Genomic DNA, 25,939 nt, shown 5'->3' with positions numbered 1-25,939 from the left:
TTGTGTTTTAAGTTTAAATCTGAACCACTAATATTTAAAGTATTCATTACTGCCAGATTGAATGTCTATACTTTGAAAAATGAATTTAAAAAATCCAGTCCAGACAAGGAAGGAATTTTGGAACCTTTAAAAAATGTACATTAGGTAAGGTGACTGATAGTTTTATAGTTAGTTACAAATACATAGCAAATGTATTTGTCTTCTGGGTGTCAGCCTGGGGCTCCTATTCTTGTTCTAAGAGTAATGCTTTCATAAACATTGGGCACTATATCTTGGCCCTGGAATAATATCCATTTATTTTTACCAACCTATTGTTTCATTTAGCTGTCATTAGAAAGGTGGATTTCTGTATCTCGTGATGATTTTATAAAAGTCACAATATCAAGAGTTTCCTTAATGTGATATTTACTTGCCCATTAAGTTAATAAGAGTGAAGATCTTTACATATTTCCCTACTAAGTCTTTTGCCTGCAACTCTCTCTTTCCCCCAAATCCTTGACTTTCTCACAATATAAACAAATTTCTCGGCATCTTTCTGTTGCCCAATTGAGTCATTTTAGTTACTGCCAAAAATTTAATTCACTCAAACTTGTAATTTATTATCTTTCTTACATCTTTAGTATTTTCCCACCTTAACTAATTTTAATGAGTTTGTTAGGAAAATTTAGGTTTTCTTTACTCTAAATTTTGCTTACATAATGCATAGGAAGAGAATAGCCAAATAATATCAGTTGTTAAATGCTAGTTAAAGTAAAAACAACAAAAAAGAAAAATCATTGACTACAGAGCTATTCTGTAAGCCACATGATATCAAATCTGTTTTCTGAAGCAAAATTACCTTTGCAAATGTTTTTGAATATTTTGTGGAAAATAGTGATGCATTAACTTAGTAAGTGATGTGCATTTAATAAACGAGAAAAGTCACTGAAATGGAACTGAGAAACGAATTTATTTATCCTATAGGGAGATAGTATGCTGTTGCATGCTCATGTACCTATTCATTGGGATTAGAATTCAGTAAAATAGCATTTTTGTGAATAAAACATTTTAAATTATATTTTATGCACTTTAAAATTTTGCATTAATTAAAAAATACAGGAAACAAAATATTTTTCTTCTTAAAATATTTTATTTCTTCTGGTCATTGGAAATGGCAGCTTACTAAAGAGTATAAAGAAATGTTCATTTTGTTAGTGCATGAGTTTTCATGGGCACTAGTTTAGGCTGAGGCACAATAATAACTTGCCCTCATTTTAAGTGCTGGAATATAAGAATTTATTTCAACTAATATTAAGCATGACACTAATTCAGTATTAAATGCTAAGCACATTAGCAATTATGATACAGTGCACTATTACTTTCCAAGTCTCTGCAGTAAGTTTTTCATGATTAATGGTTTATTTTTTTTTCTTTTCCATGCAGAACTTATCATTTGAAGTGGTTTGACTTCAAAACAACCCAATCATCAGAATTTTTACTTATGCCATTTTAATATACATTTCTTACACCTGACTCTATCCACCAACCTCAATTAGAGTAATTGTATAAGAGTTAATTGCATGCAGGTAGTTGAATCATTGTGTTTAATCCATACGAAACCAACCTAAAGTTCCAGTTTTTGTAAAAACAATAAACCAAAAAAAGAACCTCGAATCCTTGTTTAACTTGTTAAAACATAATTAAAATTATATTGTCCGACCCCCCCCATAGGTCAAAGACAATTCCTGTAGTATACAATGGAATATGATGATTGCTTTCTTAAAACATTCACACAAACAAATGTGTAAGTGGGTTTGTAATGTGTACAAAATAATAGGTATTAGCATTACAGATTTTCCTTGGTTTTACTTTTCTATCAGTAACTTTGAAAGTAAAAGTCGAACGTATTTATAAACTCGAGAAGCTCAGCAATCCTGAATTAAATATAATGACCAACAGTCTTGGTTTGACTAGGACTGAGAGGTTCTTAGATCTTTTAGTTTTAAAACCAGGACAATCTGAAGCAGTTCTAGTATTAAAACCAGAATGTTCTAAGGCAAACCAGGGTAAAATGGTGCTGGAATAAAGACAGTTTTGGAAAAAGGAACTTTTTAAACATCTTTTCCTGCCCTTTCAGGATTTTTCAAATTTCTCATCTGTCTACCTTCCCAACCCCAAAGTCAAGCAAGTTAATGTTAAAGGACACTTTTATCTCCTTGGATCCAGAACAAGACAGCAGCAACACTTGTAAGTCTTGCAGAAGGCAATGAGGGGTAGGGGATTGGGCTCTATATCAAATGGTCTGGATTTAAACCCAGACTTTGCCATTCATTAGGTGGGTTATTCTGTGCCTCCATTTCCTCAGATATAAATAGAAATATTAATAATATTCAACTAGAGGTTGTATGAATAGTGTCTGTCATGCATTAAAATTTAAAGGAAATTAGTTACTTTTATTGTGATCTTGATTATGATTCGCAACTTAGAACAAGCCATTATGTCTGCCAGTAATAGCTTTCATATCTAGATTCTTAGGAGTACTTGCTACTTTTAGCAATTTTCTGCAAAGTGTGGCTTCCATTACCTAAAAATCTCAGCTATATTTTTGTTTATTTGTTTGTTTTCCCTGTTCAAGATATACCATGAAATGGTAGAAAAAAATTTCAAACTTAGGACTCTTCCAGGAAATGTAGCATCCATGGAATGGACAAATGGATGATAAAATTATCACAGTTCTTTTGGGGCTAATTATGTTTTTAGTGAAGGATAATAAATTCTACAGACTTTATTTTTTAATGGCCAGTATTATAATAAAGCTAAATTATTGAATATCCCATTAAATGATTCTGAGATCCATTAAGGAAGACATGGTACTATTTATTCTTGATCATGAGGTTTGGGTGCAAAACTGAAGAGCATATTGGAGTTCTAACATGCCACAATTTGGTCTGACTACCAGTAGGACTTTACTTCTGTTAAATCTATGACAAAGACAGACTGCTGAAAAGCAGGCTGTGAGTTGACTATGGAACTCTAGACTGTGAATTCAGTTCCTTCAAAATTGCATCGTTCTACGTGTTAGCATCTAACATCAAGGCCTCAGCTCAGACAGGCATTGGGAAAAGAGTTCAGCCCATGCTATTCCCCTCCACTCCATTCCAGATGGAATTTGTGATAGATGTTTCCTAAGCAGAATGTAGACTTGTGCCTTATCTTTGATCTGGTAATTTAGCCAATTAAGTTTTCTATGGGACACATAGTAAAGATAATTTGTTGAAATGTAATTGCAAGATCTTGATTTTTCACATAAAGTTTATTTCCAGCATTTACTAAGTACAGTGCAAAAGATGTTTAAGAAAATATTAGAATCACTGAAAAGGTTGAGATGGAAACCTGGCTCCTCAAGATCTAAACAACCAGTCAAAAACATCATTGAAAAATTTACTTAAAATGTTTATTTTGACTTTAAGAATGAGAGAGAAAAGCCTAAAATTTTGAAATTTGCATATATAATTATAAAGCATTTAAGGGGAAATGAAATTATTTTTATAATATAGGCTAACATAACTGAATATAGTCTATACCTTGAACACCTTTTAAAGTCAAAATTGTAATGAATGGATCTTTTTAGCCATTTACTTTGTGTTTGTTACAAAAGACTCTTAATATCAGATTCATCCTAAAACATTTTGTATCATGAAAATTCCATTTAAATTAAAATATAATGTGGATACATCCTATGTTTCATGTAGATATACTAGCTTAAATAGTGAAAATTATTTACACAAGTCAGTGTAAAAAACCTCACTTTTGTTCAAAATACCTGAATATTTTTGGTTGAAGTGCTATTTTTTATTTTTGTTTTTGGGACAAATGCTTTAGTTTCTATTTTCCTTTGTATATATAGACAGGCTTTCTACAAATGAAGAAAACCTCTCTCTACTTTGTGCTGCTCAAAGACATTAAGTAACCCCATTTAAGCCTTAAATGAACTCTAAAAACAAAACTCTGCTTAGCAGTTGTCTAATGATGTCCCCTATACATTGCTTTGGATATATTTTTAGATATAAACTCTTGGCATCACAGACCCCAATATAGATCTATAGGAAAAAGTCATTTAGTCTTAAAGGTTTTCCTATGGAAATAAAGAACTCCCACAGGTTGAATAAGATAAGAATTTGGCCTTTTGCCTAGAAGAAGGAAATTGTCATGGAAGCTCTTTCAGAATACAGTCAGTTATACAAAGCCATAGTACTTCTGCTTGGTTTACTTCTAATTGAAACAACAATAATTCAGAACAGTTATTTACTGCTGTCAGTGTATGTATGTTATTCATGTTTCTTCCTTACAAACGAAAATGTTTCGGGAATTATCCACTTTATATAATACATTCTGAAATGAATGCACTTCCGAAAATACATGTTGAAAAGCAGGAAAATTAAGTGTCTATGTCATCTTTACTAAGAGAATTAGATCATAATCCGTGTGAAAGAATGTTTAGGATTGTTTATCCTTTGTCATTTATATCTCCAATCACAAACAAATACACTTTAAATCAAACAGCTTGTTAACGTTGGTTTTTTCTTCCTTCCTTCCTTTTTTCTGTAAGCTCAAATACAAAAAGTGTGTATTCAAAAGCAAAAGTAAGCAAGTTTTTTGATACTAATATTTGTATTCTTGGCTAAATTTAGATTCCAGTGAATAGTTGTGCATTGTAATTCAGTTTTAATTTATTTTCTATCTACTTTGTTTTAATGTTAAGGAATGACCAAATAGAGCATTGAAGATTATAATACTCAGTGCCCAAGAATAGTAATTAAGAGGCTGCTAATAAAGCTGCTAAAAATTTGATGAGTTGCTGAAGATTTAAGCAAATATTAGGAATTTAGGTAAGTGTTGGGTAAATATTTGGGGATTCTAAACATGCGTTCCCATGATGGGAGAATAACCCTTGGACAGAAAGGATGCTACCCAGTTGTCATCACTGTAGGAAATATTGTAGGGGCAGGGATGGGGGTGGGGGAGTGGGTGGGTGGGGTGACTGGTACAGTATGGTGTGCAGTTTAATGTAGCCCATTTGGTCTTCCTTCCCGTTTAGGATTTTCCCTCTTCTTCAAAGTTTGTGTCAGGATTTCTTCCTCACCATTCAAGTGGAAAGATACATTCCTAACAGCTTGGTTGTCAGGAAAGTAATATTTTCAAAGGTATGGTTCAGTTTCACGGTGAACTTTTTGGAACTCGGGAATGATTTTTTTAACTCCCACCTCCTCCCCCGCCAAATTCAGCAACTGGAAGAAGCCAGGCCCATCAGTAAACTATTCTCCAAACCCTAGTCCAAAGCCAGAGGGATGATGGAGAAGCTGAGCAGCCTTCTAGGGCCAGAATCCGTTTTTGGCCATTGCCCTAAAAAGAGTTCCTTAATTTGAGTTTGGAAGGGGCAGAAAAAATGAGTCACTAGCAGGAGCTACCAGACAGTAGCAACGCTTAGGGGGGGAAAGTTAGACACCCCCCTTCCTCCAACCCCAGTTTTCCAAAGGCTGTACAGGAGAATCCCTCTCTGGCACGGACTCGCTCTCACCTTTTGAGAGGCAAGTTTCTTTTCAAGCATTAGCCACCTGTGTGAGGCGCTCCCCGTGGGAAAGGTGGCGTGGGAGAAGCGAAAGCTCAGTCACAGCGCTCGGGAGCTTTTCTTGGTTGAGGCTGGTGGTCCAAATACCTTCAGAACTCAGAGCTCTTAGGATGCAGAGTCCTCTCTGCTCTCGGATGTCGCCAGGATCGTAGCTCAGCATTCTCAAGACTGGTGTGCTCTGGAGCGGCTGACGCCTGCCCGCTTTGCACGGGGTCCTGCCTGTCCTCGCCCTCCCAGCTCCCCACCCCCAAAGCAGTGCTCCCGCCTTGCTCCGCCCGCACATCCCCCAGCGCGCCTCCGAGGTTTATCAGGTCCTCACACACACGGCCGGCTTCCTTTGGCGCCCGGCGCGAGTGACCCGGCCGGACCCGCCGCTGCCTTGGAGCCCCATTCACGTCCCCTCCTCCCGCTCCCCGCCACCGCGCCTCCCGCCTCTGCGCCCCCGCGCTGCGGCGCCCACCGCGTTTCAGGTTTAATCCCCGGTTGGACCTGCTGTTCTGCTCATCCCCACGCTCAGCCTCTCAGTAAGCCCCGAGAAGTGGAATCTGCACACCGCAACTCTCGGTGGCTGGAGCCGGCGGACTGGGCATGCTCAGAAGCCAGGGCTGGCTTTGGTCTCAAGTAGGAAGCTTTTGCACTCGGGAGGCAGCGACGACTTTGGGGAAAGTTGATCGGAGAGGGGAGGAAGCCCCAAGACGCGGAGCAGCGGCAGGAAGGAGCCCCCGGCAGCCCGGAGGAGCATGGGCACCCTGCGGGATTTACAGTACGCGCTCCAGGAGAAGATCGAGGAGCTGAGGCAGCGGGATGCTCTCATCGACGAGCTGGAGCTGGAGTTGGATCAGAAGGACGAACTGATCCAGAAGCTGCAGAACGAACTGGACAAGTACCGCTCGGTGATCCGACCGGCCACCCAGCAGGCGCAGAAGCAGAGCGCGAGCACCTTGCAGGGCGAGCCGCGCACCAAGCGGCAGGCGATCTCCGCCGAGCCCACCGCTTTCGACATCCAGGATCTCAGCCATGTGACCCTGCCCTTCTACCCCAAGAGCCCACAGTAAGCGGGGGTTACGCGCCGGGTCCGTGTGGCACCCTGGCGGTGGGGAGCTGCGGGTCTCTGTGTTGTCTGTCGGCCCCCGCCCCTCCCGCTTGCCATGTCTGTCCTCATCCTCAGGAATGTTTCATTTTAACGGGCACTTCTTACGGGGCTGTGCACGTTTCGCAGAGCCAGACTCACGGCACATACGTTGCCTTCGTGTCTTTGTCAGATGTCAAGGTATTATTTTTAAATACACATATACATTTATATATGCCGCCTAGTGTACGTAGAGTTTGAACGCGCCCCAGGTGTGTGTCCGACCGTGCGTGTGAGTGTGACGGGAGAAATTAAAAGCCCCGTCTCCCAAAAGCCCTGGCAAACCATCCCAGCCGGAAAATCCTAAATGCAGGCTCATCAGACTTGAAGTGAAATACGTCTGATAGCTCCCTTACTTTCTATGCTTTTGTGGCTCTCGCGGATTTCTCTACCTGCTGGCGCTTCACGCTGGTACCTTTCAAACCTGAGGTTCTGTCATTATCAAAGTGTAAAAAATAAGCAAATATCCATATAAAAGGGAAGTATTTTTTGATTTCTTGAGTTGGATGACATTTACAATCCATAAGTGGAAGACTAGTCTGTTGAATTTTTAAAAATATTTTTTCGTAACATCTGAGGGAGAAGATTGCTTATTTTCCTTCAGGAATTTGCATAACGGTACTAATGGAGCAGTTCCAGCACCCAAGAGGGTCGCATGTTTCCAGGGTCAAATACAGAGAAGTACACTTACCTTATTTACAACGTGGACACATTGTTTGCCTTACTCCTGGCTTCTAATGCAACCACTCTGGTATTGTTCTAGCATTTTAGAGAACTGTGTAGTTCTGATATCAGTGGGCTTCAGAACTTGGTTTGGGGAAAAAATTGAATGAAACTTGTTATACAGCACTCAACTCAGAATCCATATGGAGAGTAAAGAAGCAGACATAGGAGGTTAACATAGAATGAGGGAGAGCATACAAATGAATGGCATTTTTAATTAGTAGATAATGACATAATTGATAAAACCGAGGATTTTGCTACTCTTAACTACATCACATTGTCTGGGTGACACGTGTTACATAATAATACAAAGTCTCTTGAAACCCTTTGCTTCATAAAGACAAGGAATTAATATAAAGAGAAAAAGTAAATACTTGATTACCTCTATTTATATTTATTGGATTTTTGGGGGGAGAGATCAGGAGCATGCACTCATTATACTTTTAAAAACTTAGAGTTATACCTATACATAGTGATTCTCATGGAACATTTGCTGTTCCTCATGCAAGTGTAGCTTAAGGAGGAGTTTGTATTCTGTGAGGGAGTGGAGAAGAGACAATAAGGATAAACATACCTGAGATTCTGACCTTACCAAGTTGCCCTAATAGTTCAGCAGACTTAGATTTGCCTTAGAAACCTGAGTGATCTGAATCGACTTCAACTTTCTCTGGTAAATTAATTTGCAGTCCTGACATGCTTGCCTGTTTTAGCTAACAAGATACATGACCATCTCTCCTGGGCCAGGTTTTGCATAATGAAAAAATAACTCGAAGACAGCTCCCTGCATCTTTAAGCATTCCATAAGATTTCATTTTAGTATCTGCAGGACTTTGGAGTAACAGAGCAAACTCTGCTGTTATGAAAAGACCATTTTAATAGGGTTTATAATGAAGCATGACCAAGTCGGCTGATAACTCCAGTTAAACGTTCTATCAGAGAAGATCTAAAGGAATCTAGGCAGTAGGGAATGAACTGGACAATGTGGTAAGTTTTAGAAACCTCTCAGTGTTTGACACGTAGAATAACTAGATTAAAAAGAAAAGTCCATGGTGGAAAATGAAATTAGTGTGGCAAATAATTTACAACATCCATTATAATAAACATTTTATTCATTGAACAATGTTGTATGTCTTCATATTTATTTAATAACCTGTGTTTTAAAGAACTCAGCTATTAAGGTATTGCCATGATGGATTTTGTGATTCTGAAGGATTTTATTGAAGAAAATGATAGAATGTCTTCTAAGCTTAAATATTTTTGGAAAAACATCTGTTCTTTTTTCACACTTACATAAAGAAAACTAGAATAAAATTGGCTTGAGTAGTAGAATGTGTACCTTTCTTAGGGGAAAAAGAATTATATTGTATGCAAAATGATTATATATTAGGTCATTTTAATGGCTGTACAAGATAGCTCCACAAAGAATTAAGAAAACTTGCCAAACCAAAGAAGACCTGTTTGCATTTCAGTTTATTTCACCATGAATAATTTGAGTACACAGACTTATTGGCAACAAGTGTTTATGTTTTTATATTCCATCTTTTCTGCAACTTAAATTTAGCCATCTTTCTTAAACTTACGCATAGATTATTATGAGTTCAAGTTAAAACAAAACCAACTAAATAGACTAAAATTAATTTCAAGTTCACATTCATGTTAGTTTTGATACTGTTTTTTTTTAAATATAGGTAACTGCGCAGCTAATGTTCTGTTCAATTATCTGATGCATGCAAATATGTTTGTCTAGTTTTTGCTTACTGAGGTTACTTCTGAAGATTATAATTTTTTTAAAAAATTCTATTTTCTTAGTGATTTTTGATCATTTAAAAACAGTGTAAAATGTAAACTAACTCAAAACTTTAATCATCTTAACATTTTTGGTTTGGAATTTTCTCTTGAAGGTGGGAATTGGAGGGAAGCCTCTGTCAAATTCCAGCACAGAACGAGGGCACCTTGCTACACCTGTGAGGTGGGAGGAGTGTTTTTGTTGGTCTCTTTCACAATCTGTATAGATACAGTCCTTAAGCCCTTCTTATGTTATGAAAGGGAAGCAAAGAACTGATGTAGCAAATTGGAATCTGTTTTCCACTGCTACCAAATAACTACTTGAGAACGTAAAACTACTAGACTGTATATTTTGAAAGAAATTGAGCAAATTCTAAAAAATTAAAAAAGAAAAAAAAAAGCCCAAGGATCCATTATATAAAATCAGATTGCCTGTTGATTGTGTATATAGAATGGGTCTTACGGACTTTCAAAGTAATTTTATTTCATAGCATTTTATTCCTGAAAATTGATTCTGTAATAGGTTAGAACATCCAGTTTCTGATATTTTGATCTAAACCCTTTACCTATTGAAAATATTCCCAAATCTTTTTCATTTTGCTGTCACAGGGTTCTATGTCATTTTGGTTGCGCTATACGGATTTAAATTCCTAGAAGTTGTTAGTGTCTCTGTATTTATGTTAAGCTATTGCTTTTCACTCCAGAAGTAGCTGAATTTCAGAGAATTACATGTTCTCTTCTTTTTTACTTTTTGATTGTGAAGTACTTTAGAAGAGTTGAAGATAAAAAGAAACATATTTTCTCATTTTTAATGAGGCATTTTATAAAGATCTTATATGATCTTTTCAACCTTGACACTAATATAGCTCAAGAGAAATCCAATCTTCCTAAAGGCTGTATGTTAAATTCTGTAGGAATTTGAGAGAATTCTGGAATTCTAGTGTAATCAGAAATGGCATGCTATTAAACCATGAATTTCTTCAAAGGTAGAAATTAAATATTCCAAATGTGCCCTATAGCTCAGTTCAACACTTTTATGGGACGTCTGCCATGTGTAAAATATTGTAAGGCATTAGAGGTGAGAGATACATAGGTCCTACCATTAAGGAGTTAATAAGAGGTTAACAGTGCTACACAAGTAAATAGTCTAGAAAGTAGAGTAAGGTAAATCACAGAGGAGATAACTAAGACAGTTGGCAAAATGTAATCAAGCCCATTTAATTTTATGGTATCAGAAATTCTTGTGGATGTGGAAGTATTTAAGATTTGAAGGATGGCCACGATTTAGTTGAATGGAAATGAGACGAAACAGGGAGGGGTGTGGGGAAGATAGATTAGCAAAGAGATAAGACAGAAAAAGTAAACAGGGCACATCTGGGGATTGGCAGCAACTAGTGGCTGTACTAGAGTACTGTAGAAGGAATTGAGGAAAAGCAAGTTTAGGCCAGTGAGAGTGAGGATCTTAGTTTATATGATTTTATAAAGTAGGTGAGAGGGCATTCTGCTTATTCTGCTTTTTAGAATAATCAAGAATTATTTATGTGGATATGTTTTACACTGAGGACTAATTATTATCCACTAGTAAAATTCTGAATCTCAGCATTGTCAGTTTAGCCCTCTAACACCCACCAGCACAGTCCTGATAGTAGTCATAACTATACTAACTAGATAAGAGTATTTAATTTAATCAAGCCACAAATGATTAAAACTCTTAAAGAAACCAAGTTGCTTTTTCCACTCACTTCAAAATGTTCCCTTGAAAACAATCTAATTTTATGCCATAGACTAGCACTGCAGATCCTCACATACCTAAGTAAACTGGACATAGATGAGAATTGAACCTGAAGTTGGTTTTTGTAATTCATCTTTCCTGTGTTTTTTTTTTTTTTTGTGGAGGAGTTAAATTCTGACCTAACGTTATTCTAATAGAGTTTCCAATTTAAGTTTGATCATTAATTTGACATTACACTCTATGCAGTAAAATTAAAGTCGTGGAAGCCTTTATAAAAATGTGTAAGACCAGGTTGCTAAAACCCTGTTAGGGTGTTTGGAAGCATAGTCAAGTTGCGTGCCCCCACAATGGGGCTTATAATGACAATACTGACAAGCCCTTAAATTTAATAGCTCTGGAGACTGCCTGAGAATATAAATGACCAGCTTCCTTGCTCTACTGGGCCACATTTCCAAGCTCCTGCTACTTGTTATTTTGCTAGAGAGTTCAGTTTGGATTCCTAATGCGAAAGAGTACAGGAACGCAGATGATGTTTCCGTTGTTGCTGTTTGCAGGTTATAAGGCATATGGACACATTTTTTTTTTTCTTCTGCCTAGCAATGGAGGGTCTCCATGGTATCCTAGCAACCAAAGAACACCAGGCTGCTGTTCTTTCTGCCATCTCCGCTATAGGTACTGCTGCCCATCCCAAGGAACTGGGCCTATTGCTAGCATTCCAGACCCCCTGACTTGAACCTTCCGTGCTCAGAGAACGCAAGACGATGTAATAAATAAGCACATGCTGAAAGCAGCATTTACCAGTATGCTCAACAGCTTATTATGCAGTCACATCTGTGGCATTTTGAATCCTAATCTGAATTGTTGAGCTGGTGCTGTTTGCCACCCCTTCCCTGACAGACCTTCCTCACACCCAGCCTTCTGCCACTGGTTCTCCTTCCCTCTCACCATCTTCTATAATGACTGCTGTCCTCGGCATCTCCTCAAAATTTATTTTCTGAGAAGTTAAGTATGCGCAGCCTGTTTGAACTCTCTAAGTATAATTTTGTTTGTAAGAGCGGAGGAATGTTCTCCTTCCAAAACTGTCATGTAAATATAAACAATAGCACCAAAACTGTAGCTACACAAAACAGATGTTTTAACACGAGGTGGGACAAATAGCACACTCTCAAAAGTCTCTTATTTCTGAGTGGGTTTTATTGTTATAGTTATTAATAGGAAAAAAGCAGGAGAGTAGAGTGGGAAGAAGAGATGTGTTTGGGGGAAGACAAGAAAGAGCAAAGCAAGATGAATTTTGTTAAAGCTCTGCCATATTTGTAAGGAAGTTGGAAAGGTGTAGTAGACTTTGTGGGTGAATAAATAGATGATAAGACTGGAACAGAATTTGCAAGTAAGATGGTACTTTGTGGATAAGGCAGTCATAGAGAGGAGACACCCAAAGTAGAGTATGGAAAGGGTTGCCTTATCATGGAGCCGTACTGAAGATGTTTCCCTTTAGACCAATGCTTGTTTTGAGTGCTTCATTTTGTCACTTTGAGAAATCCCTTAATCTGAAATCTTTGTGCAGTCCACAGTGCAGAGGAAAAGGAATGAGGGCAGCAGGTTAGCATATCACTGTTTCTGAATTAATGTGTCAAGAAATGCACTGCCCTTCATTATAAGAGTGGCTAACATTTGTGGAGCACTCACTCTGTACTAGGTGCTGCTCCTGTGCTTTACATGATTCATTTGTTTTAACACTCAGCACTGGGAGAAAGATTCTGGATTATCCCCATTTCACAGCATGAGAAACAGAACTCGGAGGCTCAGAAAAGCTAAGCAACTTGCCTGAGGCCACACACTTAGTAAAAGGCTGAACTTGAATTTGACCTCAAGAGCCTTTCTCCAGCTGTCCTGCTTCCCAAAAGAGTGTGGGGATTACGTAGTTGCGGGAAAACCTAATAAATAACATATACGCTGCTCTCAGGGGAGTATCTGTTCACCAATAATTAAACAGGAAGCAGTACTTTGGGAAAAGTGGAAGAAATAAGATAGGACAGTGGTTCCCAAACTTTGCTGTACATTAGAATCACTTGGGAAACTTTAAAAGGATCCAGTGCCTACGTTTTACCCCCAACCAATTAAAATCATAATGTTTGGGAGTAGAAGCTAGGTTTCAGCATTTTAAAATGATTCTCTGGGTAACTCCAATGTGCAGCAAAATTAGGGCATCACTCTGTTAGGAAGATGACAGGGTGTGTATGTATGTGTGTGTCTGTGTGTATGTTTGTATGTGATATTAAACAAAAGACCAGGATAAATTTTCATCTAAAGAGTTAAATGTCTCTATTGGCTAAAACCTTTAAGCACTAGGGGCTTGCAAAAGCAGTAATGACTTTTGACCAAATTTAAGGTGTATACTATTTAGTTAATGTTTTATTGTTTATTTTCCCAAATAAGTAATCATTACTCTACCTAGCCCGTTACTTCTCAACCCTAGCTGTATATTATAATCACCTAGGGAGCTTTAAAAAATGTCTTTGCTGGGGTACCACCTCAGAAGCCTCCGAGTTAATTTCTCTGGGGTGGACCTGAGGTATAGCTGTATTATTTTAGCTTCCAAGGTGATTCTAATATGCATTCAGGGATGAGAACCTCTAGGATCACCTATTAAATGGTGGTGGTTACAGATTACTTAAATTCCATTCTCTGGGGAAGCACCTTTCTTGTTTTCTTGTGTCCAACCCAAACCCCATTCTTGCAGTGGAGCATGGCAGCTTCAGCTCCCCAATTCTCATAAGCATCTGGACCTGTCAGTGTCACTGTGATCTCTGGGGTGGACCTGGGATACACAATGTGGCTGCAGCTCTGTTAAATGGGTAAGTATGTTTCCCCTTGCCTGCCAGCTATGAGTCCTGGCTGCTGTCCAAATGTGACACACGTTAGGATCAGCCATCACCCCAAGTTTGTTTTCTATTCTCACTGAGGGCAGCTGCCTCATTAGCCGGTAAGACTGTTTCCTTGGGTCCCAGCTACTGCTATACAGTGTTAAGTTAATGAAGGTGAAACAATGATGAGTGCCTCTTGGAAGAGTAGTACTGGGCTTGTAGCGCCTCTCCTTCTGGTATGTGATGTCTCTGCAGCCAGCTACAGTTTTTTTTCCCTACAGATATTTTATCCTTTTAAGGCAAACAGCCTGAGCTCAGGCTGAGGAGTACTTTCCAAGGCTTCAGGGAAAGCAGAGCTAACATATCAACCTCTCAGCCCCCTTTCCAGGCTGTTGGGTTTAGGTGGACAGATCTGAGCATTGCTGGCAGGTGAGAGGTCTGAGAGGATACCTGCAATAAGAGATCTTGGTGTGTCCCTCAGGAAGACTCCTGGGGGAGATGAGAATTCCTAAACCCTGTGGTCAGATCTCACTGCTGTCCCTATTGCCAGCTCTTTGTGTCACTTTCTTGCCCTCTTTCCCCTTATATCACTGTTAAAAACTCCCCAAGCTCTTCCTAATGCTCTCTGATAGGAGCCTATTTACATTTGTAATTTAATCATTATCTTCTCAGGTGAAGATCACCCAATATAGCACTTTATATAAGCAATGAAAATAGCTAATATAGTTGCAAATACTTTTTTGGTAAAAATGATCTTAGAATCAGAGTCAGTGAGGAGCTTTCTGGTCTCTTTCCCTCTCCTTCTAAAATACGAAAATGTATTCCACTGACAGCATGTTAAAGCAGAGTAGATATAATAAGGCTGCCCAGAGGACTGGGGACATTAATTATTCAGGGAAGTTAATTATAAGTAAAGTAAACACTTTCATTATGAATACAGCTTCGTGTAGTGCGTTTAGTTGTTGGACCTAAATGGGAGGGATAAGAGGAATTAGCAACAATACAGAACATGACCAAAAGCATGTGTTCACTTATTATGGCTTAGCAGTCAGAAGCAGAATGATGGGGAAGAGCTGGTGGTAGAATACTGGGAACATGCCTGGGTCTCTGGATTCTTTCATTCTAAGATATGAAAGGATGGGCGTTAGTATAGAAAAAGAAATTAGTGACAATTTAGTGCCAACATAACACTACTTTCACCTGCGTCAAAAATTCAATAATGTTAATTACTTTTGCCTGTCTACAGATCATAAATGCAAATTAAACTTCATCAGATGGCTTTAAGATGGATGTAATTGTATTAACTTCTATATAAAGGTGAGATCACTTAGGCCCAGCCAAAGCATAAATAAATAGCTTAAATTATTTTTATGGGATTATAATATATGTCAACAGCAGATCTCCTGATGTTATTGACTGTCTAATGTTTAGTTTCATTTTCCCACTTCTAGACCATACCTGCTCTTAAGAAGTAGCATTATACTTCTTTGAACATGAAGTAATTATAGTATCAGCCAGTCAGTTTAATTCGGTTAATTGTATTCAATGTCAGTGATGACAAATATGCTCTAGTTAAGCAAAATACTTGTGCTATTTCTGAAACAATTGTATTATGGTAATATCAAGCTTTCACCAGATCTAGGCCAAGGAATAATGAGATAATGTGCGGGAAAAACATCTTTTCTGAATATATTGTACATCATCTTAATGGTCCAGTTTTATCAATAAATTATGGTTTTGACAGTGCTTCTAAGTCTGGAATGCAAGGAAAGAAAAAAGAATTGTCATGACAAAAAAAGAAAAATGGGAATTCTGAGTTTTGCCTCTCTGGACTTATTGTTACAGATGAACTGGAGGGTGGGTTGGTCATTTGCTACTACACCTGCAGGTGGCTGGCAAACATGCTGTAAAAGGAAGCATAACTCCATACTTCCATCTTCATAATACACACATTGCCTAAGTCATTGGAGACTGAGCAACACATTTTGTATTATAGTAAGTCAGAGAAGATGACCTTAGATTAGACCTGTGCTGGTTTGACAGGGTGTCACCATATCCTTCACAAAGGAATATTAAACATCTGAAAGTGACAGGTACCCTTTTGCCAAGCCTGTGATGGCAAGCCATTATGTCACTGGGTGGAGAGAAATATAAGAAACTATGCTTTAGAATGCACACTGCATGCACTATCAGGGTATGGAACTTTATATGAGCAATGGTCTTCATTCTAGGTAATTGCTACTCTCTTATTATGGAACTCTCTGAGGATACCAAAGCTTAGAAAAAGCCCAAAGACACTTACATGAGTAAGAGTAGTGTTTTTGGCTGGAAGATCCATTCAGTGAGTTCCTTTTTATTTTGACCAAATGTATTTTACTTAATAGAACTTTTTCAGTTTTGAATTGTTAGAGGAAAATATTTGCCCCCCATAGCATATAGTATAGTGCAAAATGAAAGAATAGTTCAAAGTTTCTAGTCATTCATTTAATAGCAAGCTTGATATAATAAAAATGTACTGCTGAACTCCATTATACATTTGTGTGAGCAATTCTTCTTGTTATAGATCTGAAAAGCTTTAGAAATAATGTGAAAGAAACTATGCTATGACTTTTTCTTAAATAGCTTTAACCTTGGTGAGGAAATAGTCGTTTTTCTTTACTTAAAATTTCACTTCAGATTTTTTGTTCTTCATAAAAGGAAAATATGACATGAAAAATTATAACCTGTTTGATTCTGCCTCCCAGATGTTTTTAGCATTACTTAATATGGAGACCTATACTCTGTTGTTGGAAAAAAAAAAGAAACAAACAATAAATAATTCCTTGTTTATGTAGTACTGAATGCCATAGAACTAAATGGATGTTACTTTGAAGCAGTCCTAATGGAAGGGAATGACAAATAAATAAAATAACAAGCTCACTGTGAATGGATTATCTTTTATTAACTTTTGATACCTTTTTACATACTTTATGAATTTATCTAGCCTTTGCCTTTTTGTTGCTTTGCTTAAAACATTAATATATTTGTTTTCCTATCCTTTTGACTTTTGGTGGGAAATGCCTATCCTAAAGAAAGTGTTTTCTTTTTGATAGATAACAGCTAAAAGAGTATAATCCATGCCCTTCCCCATAACAATAAGTAAAGAAAAAACTTCCAGAAATGGAGAATCTAGGCATTTAGAAGCATTTCATATATATATATATATATATGTATATACACACACATACATATGCACACATATATATATTTGTATTTGGATATCTGTTTACATGTTTATGAATAATTGTAAGAAATAATTTCAAAAAATTCTGATTTTTGGAGAGTATCCTATTATTTCCATCAAAAGTTACATTCCATTTATAATATCATGATTATTTTAAACAGCTTCTATACCCTCAGAAATGAAGAGATCAAAATAACCAATATTGAAATATTTTAGTGACTATCAAATTTGGTGTGCAGACAAGTGAATCAAGTTGAACAAACACATTGCTAACAGCTTCACCCTAAACTATAAAACAAAAACACTGCTCATCACAGAGGAGGCTACTCTTCCCGGGTGACCCTTTCTCTTCTGTGGTTTGTTTTGACTTTTGGTGCTACCACTGAAGTCCTGTACCATGTAAATAATCTATCATAATAGAGCAGTGCTCCATCTTCTGGATTCCTAAGGGTTACTGTCGGTGTGATGGATGGAAAATGACTCAAGTATCCATTTATTTGTCTTTTCAAGAGTGGGATTCTTTGCTAGACTGACTCAGAGGTTATTAAATAATATCTAGGGGAGCCCTTGCTAGTGAGTTTTTAAATCAACTATGACAGGATTTTCCCCCTTATTCTTGACTCCCATTAGTAGATTTCAACACTTCTTTTTGTAGTTCAATCCATTGCTTTATCATCAGGAAGGGGAACAGCATAATAATAACTTCTCTTGCTCAAATTTGTCTCACCTTTTTTTTTTGCCCCCTGGACATAGAAGCAATTTCTCTCTTCTCCACAGAAATCCTTTATAAAGTTAAGGCAGTAGTTGTTACTTTTTAGCCTTGTCTTTACTGATAAACTATTGATGGTGACGATGATAATTACTAAAAATATTCATCTTACTATATATGCCATCTCACTTAATTCTCACAGCAATCTGATAAAGTGGGTACTGTTACCATCCTAGTTTTTTTTTCAAATGGAGAAAATGAGGCACAGAGAAGTTAAACAACTTGCCCAACGTAAAGCAATGGGCTGAAAAACTCAAATGCAGGTTTGTGTGACTCCAGAGCTCAGCTAACTGTCCATATGCTATATTGTTTAGCTATTTGTTCTAACAACTCATTTTTTAGTGGATGTCCCTTGTGCCATTTTGATCCTTTTATACAGTTATTTGGTCATTTTTTTAATATACCCTATACCCACTTACCCATGATGGTCATGGGTGCATTCTCTTGTAGAGACTGGTACACCTTAGTATTGTGATGGTTCTTAACAATAATACTGTATTGCTGTTATATTCAATTTTTTATCAAATATAACTATACATATTTAAAGCATTTTTTACTGTTTCATACTTAGAAAGTTCTCCCCATCTTGTATTTATGCTTTTTTTGGTTTAACATTTATAAGTAGCCTATGCTTGTCCCTATTGAATCAAATTTCTATTTTGAAGGAAAATTCCCTCAATTTGCCAATGATTCATTTACTTACTTATTCCCGCCCTCCCCAGGATTGATGCCTTCAATTGAGTATTTTTAGAAAGTTTATCAAATACTTTCTGGTTCTTTATTCTGGTAATTAATAAAAGTTTCTATAGATTGGTTTTTGGTTGTTTGTTTGTTTTCTCAGTCATTTCCCAAATATTTATTAAGGAACTACTATAGGGTAGGACTATACTAGATATATCTTCTTCTCACTCACAAATCATTTAATACCTGAAATTGGTGACTATAGAGTATGAGATAAAAAAGATGCTGCCTTATTTCTTCCAACATAGATTGGGCCCAGCATACTTGGGCTGGAATCATGTTTCCAATTCTCAGTGTTTGACTTTGTAATGCTGTATAATTTTCCTTCATCATATCCATCAAAGTTTGAACTTCTATATTTTAGTCATTATTTGATTAACATTTACTTCCCCTAAAAGATGTAAGTTCCATGAAAACAAGGCCAATGTCTCTGTTGCTCCATGTTATATCCTTGGAGCCAGAACAGGGCTGGCATACAGCAGATGCTTAATAATTCTTTGTCAAATGAAGGACAAGATGAAGGCTCTTCCTGTTTCTAGCCCTGGGGCACTTCATCTTTTAAATTTAAAACTTGGAAAATTGGAAACCTATGTCACTGAGCTCAGTAGAGCTTTCAGGCATGTTTGGTTTGGCCAGAAAAGTGTTTTATAAACTTTCGAATTTGAATGCTTTGGCATGGATCGCCTGTGCCCCACAAGTTTATCCAGCCCCTGCCTCTCCATGCTGTTTTTATCTAGCCCATGCCCCTTGTTTATATTATTTTCCTGGCCTCTGAACACACTGCAGTTTTTTACCTCTGGGATTATAAAGTCTTGAAAAGTCTCTAATAGTTTGAAAAATCTGTGATTGTAATGTGTCTTTCCAAGGAAGCATACTTGTCCTCCAACTCTAATAAATGTCTAGTGAAGTCTCAAGCTCTGCAACATAAAACCTCATAAATTGCTTAACCTTGAAAAGTAGATGGGTTGATTGCTAAGAAATAAAGGCGTGGGATTAGAGGAAATAGTTACAGGAGAATCTTTTCTTAATTCTTAATTTCTTTCACAGACACAACCACAACTTTCACTAACAGAATACTTTTCAGGTTTAGAATAATAGTTTATTAATTCTGATTACCCAAAAATTCTCATAGATCTTAATATTGTGAAATGATAGAGACCATTAAACTCATGGTGAAATACTTTTTAATTAGGTGTTTGCCTCAACATTAGTCAAAATATAAACAGGAAATATTTAAAAGCTGATTTCGTTTGCATATTGTCTCTTAGCTCTTCAGGATGGAAGCTTCCTGTAAATAACTTTTTTATCTCATCTGATCCTATGGTTTTATGAGTGCCTGAGGTTATTCTTTTAGAAGGCCTATGTACCAATGCAACTGTAGATTTTGTATATGGTAAGAGTGAGGTTTGATAATAACTTATATTCATTGGCTAGAAAAATGAATATGTGTATGATTTTATTTGTGCCTCACAAAATCTGAGTGATCATCACCATTGTACAGATGAGAAAATTAAGGACCAAAGAGGTGAGGTAATATAAACCAAATCCAGTAGTTCTTAAGTGACAGAACTGTAAATCCAATAGGTCATCAGACTCAGTTCAACCCCCTTTCCTCACACTTTATGACGTTAATGCATTCATGAGCTTTCCTTAAGAGTCCACTGAGTCCTGTGGTGCAGCAGTGCATTTATGGAAATTTCAGGCAAGTGTACTCAGAACACAGCTTATACAGTGCATAAGTACATGGGCTCTAATTTAATTGCTACTTTACCATTAACTAGGTATGTAGCATTGAGTCTGTCTGCGCTTCCATTTCCTCATTATAAATAAGGATTATAACATATACCATTATTAGAAATAATGTTTTTATGTTCCCTCAGCACAGAGCTTAAAACATAATATGGGCTCAATAAATGGTTGCTGTTGAGGTTATACTAGTATCTTTTTTATTGATTCGTTAAACCAATTTTTCTATTATTAAAGTGCTATGAACATCTCTAAACTGAGAAGCATGAGATGGAAAGACAGGTTCAGTAATGACAAGGTCCTGGAAGAGGGCCCAGTACAACCCAGCCTGGCTTTGCTGGGTATGACTCAGAGGAAGACTGAGTGACAGCAAGAATCCTACGTGACTTCTGTGTGGGCTAACTGTAGGCAAGAAAGGTTGAACATAGGCAAACTTGAATTTCCATAATGTAATTTATTTGAATGAGCAGTCATAGGCCTACAGAGAAGTCAAGGATGGATTGGCTAAGTTTGAAATGAGTGCCATGTAGTTAAATTATGTTACAAAAAATTGTAGTGAAAATAGTTGTAGTATCTCAAGGGCAGGCTGCACTCTAAAGACAGGAGGATTGTATAGTGATCATTCTGTGCAGATGCATTTATGTGAAATTGTAGTAATATTGTTCTTGGCATTCATTTTAACACATAGGGCCATTGTAAATGTAAACTATGATATTGCTGCTCTGGAGTAGTTTTAAAGACCCAATGCTTTAATTATTTGATTTCAATCCATCAGAAGTATTTGGAGCTAAGTGGCTTTTCTGTTTCCTGAAATGTTTGCATAGAAGTTGTTCAGTGATAATGGATTTCTATTTGAAAACCATTCATTCCCAACTTGAATATTTGCTGTCCAGACTGAGAGGCTATCAGATGCAGAACATAATCTTAGCCTATAAATGCTTTCTGTTAATGACCTTGGTACTGTATCTCAAGATATCTTTTCAAAAACAATATGATTGTAGATAAAAGCTGTGATAACAGCCCTGTTAGCCTGTGGAGGAATACACTAATGCTGTTGGACAAATTCTTGACAGTCATGATGAGCTGATAATGGAAAGCTTTGGAATAAAAATACAAATACTAGTTTATTTTGAAATACGTAATGCAAGAAAGATTATTTTTAACAGTTTTATTGAGGTATAATTTACATACCACAAAATTCACCCACTATACATGTACAGTAAAAGGATTTTTAGTGAATTTATAGAATTGTGCAACTATCACTACAATCCAATTTTAGAACATTTCCAGACCCCTCCAAATTACCTGGGGCCCACTTACAGTCAATCCTTGCTCCACCCCCAGCCAGAGATAACCCTTGATCTGCTTTCTTTCTTTAGAAATTGCCTTTTTTGCACATTTCATATAAACAGGCTTCTTATTTTACAAACATCAATTTACTTGAATGGCTATGTGACATCAATTTATGGTTTATTCAGTGAAATTTAGAATGTTAAGGTTGTATTTAGACCCAAGGCATTTGTTGCTACATTAAACATTAAATCCCATTAGTGTCAGAAAAGTTCAATTGGCCCACTTTTGTTGGTTTTCAAGTAATGGAAAATTTAGTTTTGTACCTAGATCTGGTATATTAGTGTGGTAATGACCTGATTAACAGTAACAACAATAATAGTGGCAGTTTGTCATTTATAGAATACTTACTGTATTAGGCATTCTACAAGAGGATTAAAATGAATTTTCCCCTAATCTTCGTAAGAATCTAAAAGATAGCATTTGCTCCATTATAGAGACAACAAAAGTAAAGCAAACTTAGAGAAGTTAAGTAATTTGCCCAAGACACTCGGCGCGGCTGCATCCAAAGCCTATGCCTTTGGCTGCTATACTAAGAGTTGTTTGTCTTGATGTACTGTGGTAAGCAAACCATAGGGCTTATTATACCTTTCTACAACTTTCCAGTTGTTTTCGTTTTCTCAGCACTAAGATACATCCCTGACGTTACCCCCCACCTTGCCTTTTTGGCTTCCTGTGCATCTTCTGCCATGGAGTGTTAAGAGAGAGAGTCCACGAGATAAAGATGAGCTCCAACCCGTGAGGTGAATATAGAATTGATCAGGGAGCTGTTTGTGAAATGACTGAGGGAAGGACAGAGAAGAGATTTGAATCATGAAATAAAGGAATAGACAAGTGTACATGAGAGAAATGTAAGACAAAAGAACTTTACAAGGTCTGAGAGAAAGGGAGAAATTTCAATTCTTTAGATGTGCCTGAGGTGGTGATTTCATGAAGCAAGTGGAGGTTTCAATTAAAACTCTCTTCAGGGTAGAAACCATTTTTAAAGGAAGAATGCTAATGGGTTCTTGTGGCAATGGGGCTGAAGCAGTTGAAAAAGACTCACTGGCCTCCAATGCAGGTGGTCCCAACTCCAGTGGGACGTAACTCTGACTTAGGTGGCTGCAGCTGACTCCACTTTGTCTCACTACAGATCCTGGCTTGCCACCTGGCTGGCTGTATTCCCCAGAAGCCTTTGCTCTGATGCCAGTCAATCCTGCCTGGTGCAAAGGCTTCTGGGTTACTAGCCAGCTGGGGATGCTGCCAAATCTGTTGCTTATTCAGGAGTAAAATGAGGTGGCATTGTTAGCTTTCTTTCTTATTGTGCAGGTACCAGGAATGAAGTTTCAGTTTGAGAGAATAAAGAATAATCTTACTTTGAAGATTCACTGGGGATTGATAAAAGGGATTTCAGAGACAATAAACTACTACATGTGTTTGCAGTATGCTGCAGATTCAAGCTCCAGTTACACAAGTGGTTGGAAAACTTAAATTTCATTGACCAAATTTGGATTTTCATATTAAAATAAGAAATAGTGAGCAAAAGTGAGTGATGTTTATATGTGGTCACCAATTTTTATAAATATATAGGTACAAGGCAATTAGGAATTCAAAATATTAGAGGTATACATATATGCACACTTATACAAAGAATTCTGAACAGTTTCATAAAAATGCATGCAATGCAACAAAATTTTCAAAAACACACCATAAATTATTTTGCAGGTTGATACTGTTGTTTCTATGTGTTTTGTTTATTTGCAGAATGCAGTATGTAGGCAGAACATAACAGATAGATACAGAGACCATGTGGTTCTCAAAGTATGGGCCCTGGACTGGCAGCATTAGCATCTCCTGGGAACTTGTTAGAAATGCAGATTCTCAGATAACCTTCCAAATTCCTTGAATCAGAAACTCTGGGATAGGCCCAGTTATCTGTATTTTAATAACCCCTTTAGCTGATTCTGATTTGCCCCAAAGTTTGAGAACTCCTAGCATAATATAGGATGGAAATTTAGAACTAGATGTAGCAGCCCATGCCACAGACACTGTTGAAGGCAGTTCATCCCACTGCCCAGAACAATGGAGCAGAGACTCATAGTTAAGAGCTGCCTTTGCTTGCACTCTACTATGACTTGGCATGTCCCCTCCTATTCAAGGCCTATCTGCTTTTCACTTCTGGGAGGCCTTCCCTGCCCACACCAGTCAGAAATGCTTTCTCTTTTGGGATACCTACAGGTTTGAATTCCTATAGGTCTAACATTCTTTTAGTACTTAATATTAAGTCATTTGTTACTTATTTTATACATTTATTTTTTGTATATTTATATGAAGATACACACACACACTCAAGTATCACCTCTTCAAAGATACCTCTGAACAGGACTACAGGGCCACTTTCATCCCATACATTCTCTATTGCATTACCCTACGTTGGTTTCTTCATAGTACTTCATTACCTGAAATTATTTATTTATTTGTTTCCTGGTTTGTTGTCTGCCCAGGGAGCTCTGTGGGAGCTCACCTTTGTTGATCCAGGACCCAGGTCCCAGGACAGTGCCTGGCACATGGCAGGGTGCAATGAACATGAATAATATTTGTCTATCCTGATCTAGACTGTAAATTACCAGGGAACAGAGCTTGTGTCTCCACCTTAATTTAGAAATACGTATGTAAATACCCTAGCATAGTATCGAGTGCACAGAAAATACTCCTGTAGTATAATTTTTTTTCTGCTCTTTTCCCTTTCATTGTTCTTGTATTTCTTAGCTTCTAACTGTTCTTTGCACTGAGCCTGTACTTGGGGATAGATGAACATAACAACTGAGATAAGAGTATTAAAGCTTAGTATTAGCAATTAGAAAACAAAATGGAATATATCAGTGTTATCCATGTTTTGATTTTGTACAAATTATTTATTGAATTGGTGTTTGGTTTTGAAAAAGCTACAAAGAAAAGAAATTCTAAAATTTGAAATGCATGCTAAACAATTAAAATCTGTGACATAATATAAGTTTATAATTCTTACCTGAAACTTTTGAATCCCAATGTGCTTCAGAATCCAGATTTTTTTTTCATGTTTTTGAAAGATAGCATGAAAGAATCTCATAGAATAGATTCTGTAATACCCCCTGGGGGTCTCAGGAAGAAATTCATGAGCAAACACATCTGCATTTCTTCAGCAAAACATGTGGATATTTACCTAAATAGGGAAAATAAAGGCTACAGAAAGCCGCCTGGTCAATTCAGGTCAGGTTTTGTGATCAACTAAGTTCTCGGCAAACTTATAAGGCTTTGGTTTTTTTTTTTTTGATTTTGTACTTAAGAGCTTATGGGCCTTACAGACTGTAAGGGGAACTAACATTCACATTTTAGGTTGTTTTCATCTTCAAAAGCTATATTATTAATAGTCCACAATTAACATTTGAGGCACTTGATGCTCAGAGAGATTAAACAACTTGATCAAAGTCACAGTGTTGCATATAAATGAAATCTGAATATGAACCCATATCTGGCTGAATCCACAGCCCTTACTCTTTTCACTACATAGCACTGTCCCTTAAAGTCACGTGTTGAGTTAGGAAAGGCCACAATGGTTGCTAAGTGCACCACCTTCGTTGTGCAATTAGTGAGAAAGAGGTATAGAGAGGTTGTGTACGGTAGCATCACTGCTAAGGGGCACAGCTCGGGACTCAGGTATCTTAATATCTACTTCTGTGCTGTCTCATTTTCCATGCTGACTTCTAGTTTCTAGATGTTTCTAAATTATTGTTTTCGGAAATCACGGTGTTGGAGATGTAAAGGCAGTTTTCTTATACTTTCTGTCTCTTATATCAGCTCCCAAAATGTTTTGGTCAAATTGTTTGGCTCTGTGTGTTTTTGTGATCAAATACCTAAGTGCTGATAATGCACACTTTCCCGGGTTCAGGCCCTGGGCTTTGTTTACTTGGGCGCAGCTACTGTGTGTTGTGACTCCCTGTTTCCTTAGTTGCCTTCAAGAGTAAAATAAGCAATTCCATTTAAAATTAATAGCCCAATCTTATTTTTGCCTTATACACTTGGGAAAACCTTATAGTTAACTGCAATTTCAGTTATTTTCAGCACAATTTCAAGGGAATCCTTTGATAGCAGCCAGCCAATGTGCCCTGCTTTGCTGCATTTAGACAAACTCGTGTATTGGAGCAGTGTGGTACTCAGTACTCAGGGAACTGCATTTTGAATCAAAGCAAATTACCTTGCTGTCTGCTTGAGCACTTTACAGATTCATACACCTTCCCAATAAGCTTTGTA

The 25,939-nt window shown here is 37.3% G+C and overlaps 1 protein-coding gene across 2 annotated transcripts in view; it reads left to right on the top strand.

Annotated features, from left to right (window-relative positions):
* The window catches only part of PRKG1 (protein kinase, cGMP-dependent, type I), a 1,343,769-nt gene that overhangs the window by 70,326 nt on the left and 1,247,504 nt on the right, over window positions 1–25,939 (top strand). The window contains exon 1 of one of the 2 annotated variants that reach the window (XM_012659753.1): window positions 6,231–6,659. The exons of the other annotated variant lie outside the window; for it this stretch is intronic. Coding sequence (XP_012515207.1) covers window positions 6,349–6,659 — 311 coding nt within the window. The 5' untranslated portion in view covers window positions 6,231–6,348. Of the gene's footprint in view, window positions 1–6,230; window positions 6,660–25,939 lie in introns of those variants that run through there. 2 annotated transcript variants of the gene reach the window in all.

Source organism: Propithecus coquereli, unplaced genomic scaffold (assembly GCF_000956105.1).
Source record: "Propithecus coquereli isolate 6110/MARCELLA unplaced genomic scaffold, Pcoq_1.0 Scaffold63, whole genome shotgun sequence".
Taxonomy (NCBI): Eukaryota; Metazoa; Chordata; class Mammalia; order Primates; family Indriidae; genus Propithecus; species Propithecus coquereli.
This window is presented reverse-complemented; position numbering and strand designations above follow the sequence as displayed.